Source organism: Dreissena polymorpha, chromosome 11 (genome assembly GCF_020536995.1).
Source record: "Dreissena polymorpha isolate Duluth1 chromosome 11, UMN_Dpol_1.0, whole genome shotgun sequence".
NCBI classification, from domain to species: domain Eukaryota; kingdom Metazoa; phylum Mollusca; class Bivalvia; order Myida; family Dreissenidae; genus Dreissena; species Dreissena polymorpha.
Window position 1 is genome coordinate 15,795,142 of NC_068365.1, and position 4,004 is coordinate 15,799,145.

Consider the following 4,004-nt stretch of genomic DNA (forward strand, 5'->3'; position numbering starts at 1 on the left):
ATGGTCAGCATATTCCACTTTCAAGTCCCGAAGATAAGATCCTCAATACAACCAACAGTGAATGGTGTACAAGATGAATCCTGCTCGTATGAGCATTGTTACACACAATTATAAATTACCTACACATAAAAGAGCTAGCACCTGGAAACATCCCTCTAAATATAATGAGTCATTAACCCATTTATGCCTTGTGGACTCTGCCAAATTAGGAATGTCTAGTATATTTATTTCTATATATAGAACATTTCTTACAAAAATTCCTTTAAGCAAACAGCGCTGGGTCTACGCTGTTTACCAAGGCCTTTTTTCTAGACGCTAGGCATAAATGGGTTAATTAAAGACACAATACACATTGCCCATACTTTATTAGACAAAGACCACAGCACAACACGCAGCATTCACGGACTGAAAATATCACTACATTACTACTATTGTCTGTTTGCAATTGTAAAGGCATGCCAAATCTGAATCCGTTTCTATTGAAAATTTGAAATTTTAGTTTCTTAGATTTAGTTCTTCAAAATCAAAATCGTGCTATCGTACGTTAGTATATAATACACAATCATACACGTGTAATCATTATGTAGATATACTTGGTAAAACGTACATCTGATTCGGATTCATTTCTTTAAAGCTTTTTCGAATAGCATTTATAAAGTATGGTGGAAAAATGCAAACAGTCGTCCATATAAGTAACTGGAAACGCCAACAAGATCTATTTAAGTCTCATGTAAAACACGTTGCGGTACTTGCGACCACTTTATTAACTTAATTATTGTAACTTAATACCATTAAACGTGTGATTTCCTGTCGAGTTACTCCTCGTCAGCTTCATAATGGTTTTCTAATTGCATCGCTGGCAAGAAATAATTTGAAGTGATCCATAAGATTGTCGACAATTTCTATGCTAATGAAGGAACTGCTAGATAACATGTGTTTGGAGCGAAATTCCATCTTATTTCTGCCGAGTTTCGTTCGGATTTGTTTGCAGATATCTTGTCATTTGAAACATACAATACTATATGTTTCTTTGATAAATTATCAAGTGGTTCCTGTACACTTGAGTACGACAAAAAGTCGTTCTTTATTTTAGATCGCCCGTAACAATAAATTTGATAAATCTTTAACAATTCACGTTTTACTTGATCTATGAACATATTGTATATTTAATTTTGCTTCCAAAATACAACAGAAGCATTGACATATAGTGTGTATCAATATGTAAATATTAAGCATATGATTGAGTAAATTATAGTGATGCGTTGTGCGTGTGTCGTTGTGCATGACGGAACGTAAAAATTTTTTTTATACAACGCATTTATAATATATACAACTAGTCTTAGCTCCAGTATAGTGAATAATGACAAGAAGACCGAAACAGATTTACCCCATCGGGATTCGAAACGATGTCATAGAGTTATTTACAGTTTGTATTGATATTTTCAATCATGCGTTTCAACTTTCTATTTGTTATCCGCGTATTTTCACAAATTAAAAGAAAGCAATTGAACCACTCCAAATTAGTCGATCGTTTCATGCTTATTACTCTGTATAATGATTTCATTATCAAATCATGATTTCTCGTGAACGACCATGCATTGTCAGAATTCGCCATCGTCATTAGTCCATTCTGGTTCATGGTGTACTTTTTTTTGTTCAGTTTATGAATATGTAAAAACGCGATACCATATTGTCGTTTCGACATTTTGCGATTAAGTTCGTTCAAATGGAAAAAACTCCGCAGGTTTTGTTTGCTTAGGCGACATGAGTTATCATTCCAACGAACATATAAGTTTTGAACTTTTCTTGATTCAGCGACACCTTTGAGCCGATTAGACATCCACAGAAGGCACCAACTTACCAAAAGAGGTTTTTCCTACGGCTAATATTCACAGCTAGGCGTTTTTAATCGGTTTTTATGTTGTCTTAACCATCAAGTAAAATTAATGTGTTCAAAAATTATTTGAGTTAAAAACGTTAGTTAAGATAGATATAATTCGACTGTTTTAAAGAAAGACAATTAACGCATCAACGGAATAAACAAGAACACTATACTTAATAACGTGTTTGTATCTCTTACATTGCAGTGGACAATATTGTTTGAAATTAAATTATTCAAAGTTTTTGGTAGTGTGAGAAAATCGATGCGGTAAACGAACGTGAACGGCGGAAAGGTATTGATTAGAAGTGCTATGTGCGTGCTCGAAAATATAACATGCATTTTGACGTTTTACTTATGCATTAAATTCCACATTTCATTATTCATAAATATTGCTTCTGTTTAATTAAAACGTTTCGGTCGATGGAACAGTAATACAATGCAAAATCTTAATAATACCCGTGACGTTATGTATGGTGACGGCCTAGCGAACGGGAGGTCATGGTTTCGATCTCCACGATAGGGTCGTTCTTTAAATCCCCACAAAACACAAAGTTCTGGTTCTACTTAGGAAACGGGCTCGAGAGTATTTCAATAAGCATCAGGCGTTCGCTGCAATCAAGCTTCGGCCTCCTCACACATAGACGAATCCATATGACGAAGCCTGGCGAAAAGGGTAAATTAATGAATTATAGCGAATTCTTGCCGAAATTGTTTGAACATTTATTGCATTGTGTAATATTATAACGAAAGGTGAACGTATAGGAATTTTTTGGTGCGAATGATTTACGAAGTGTGACGAACAGTTACAGCAATTCGCTAGAAAGCGTTAGGTCGCGCAAATAATATCCGTTCTTTCGTATAGCGATGAGGAGCTATTCAGAGCGTTAAGATACGAATGTAAGCGCAATCTTGCGCATAGTTGCGCATACCGCCGAATATTTCCGAAACGGTGTTTCTGCATCAGGGCGTTTTGATATAGAATCCGACTCGACAGTATTGCTGTGACTACTGATTATGTAAGTCAAAAGTATGCCGCTTTTGGGAAGAGGAAGAGGATTTAGAGCGAGGAAGGCTGTTGCTCTAATGCCACGGGAACTTAAGCAACCACAGATGCAGAAATAGAGCATGTCGACGGTGTCATTTGGAAAGGGCTGTGTGTCCTAAAATCCAATGGAACCATCCTGCACCATCTCCAGGAATTCTGATTCATTATAAATCTTGGCATCTCCACTTGAACCGTATCCTGAAAATACAAAATAATAAGAAATTGTCAGTATACAACTGTACATTGAAAACAGCACTAAATGTATATAATTTATGCAATTACAAAATAATGCAGTTAAATTTATGTAGACTAATACTCACCACCCAGACCACAACATACGAATTTGTAGTCCGAGTCGACAATGACCAGTAAGAGGATGCTGAAGAATCCCTTATAGTTATAATATACGGAACCAGAGCTGGAAGGCTTTCTGATAGTTATGTGCTTGCCATCAATATCAGCAACGCAATTTGGAAAGTTCCAATTCTCGAGGAAACCATCAGCCAGTTGTCTCCGTTCCTCATGTGTGGAGGGGGCTGTCATAATCTCATCAACATATTCTTCACATATAGCATGACACACGTCCCTGACCACTACAGAGAGGGTATTTTCAGCGACCCAACAGGAATCCCGCATGTCTAAGTACTTGACACCAAAAACCAGGTGACGTAGTGTGGCAGCTAACTTTAGCCCTGGATCCAAGGGGTCCCTTTGCCGATTGTGTGAGTTCACGAGGCGATGACGAACCTTCCCAAAATTTCATCGTACATTTTAGTAGGCATGCGGAGGAATTTCTTAAATGATCCAGGATCTTCTCTTCTGAGCTCAACCATGAGCTGATCATAGATGCCAAATTTGTGCCGTCTCCCGGGATGCAGCCATGGTCTTCTCCAGATATTACGTGCTCTGTCTCCTCTTCTCCACCTTAGTCGGCCTCTGAGAAACCGGTGTATGTTTAGTTCTTGCTGGACTACTTCTTGATTGGCCATAGCAGCAACATACTGCTGTCTCAGGCGTTGTATATATTCCATTATGACGAAGAAATAATGATACCTTCAACATTATATATATGAAATA

At 37.3% G+C, this 4,004-nt stretch overlaps 1 protein-coding gene across 1 annotated transcript; it reads right to left on the reverse strand.

Annotated features, from left to right (window-relative positions):
• Positions 1–3,042: 3,042 nt before the first annotated feature.
• Positions 3,043–3,563, reverse strand: LOC127849644 (uncharacterized). The gene is made up of 2 exons (XM_052382390.1): positions 3,248–3,563; positions 3,043–3,125 (listed from the first exon to the last, which is right to left on the reverse strand). Exons 1-2 carry the CDS (start codon positions 3,561–3,563, stop codon positions 3,043–3,045), a joined length of 399 nt encoding a protein of 132 aa, XP_052238350.1.
• Between the last annotated feature and the right edge of the window lie 441 nt (positions 3,564–4,004).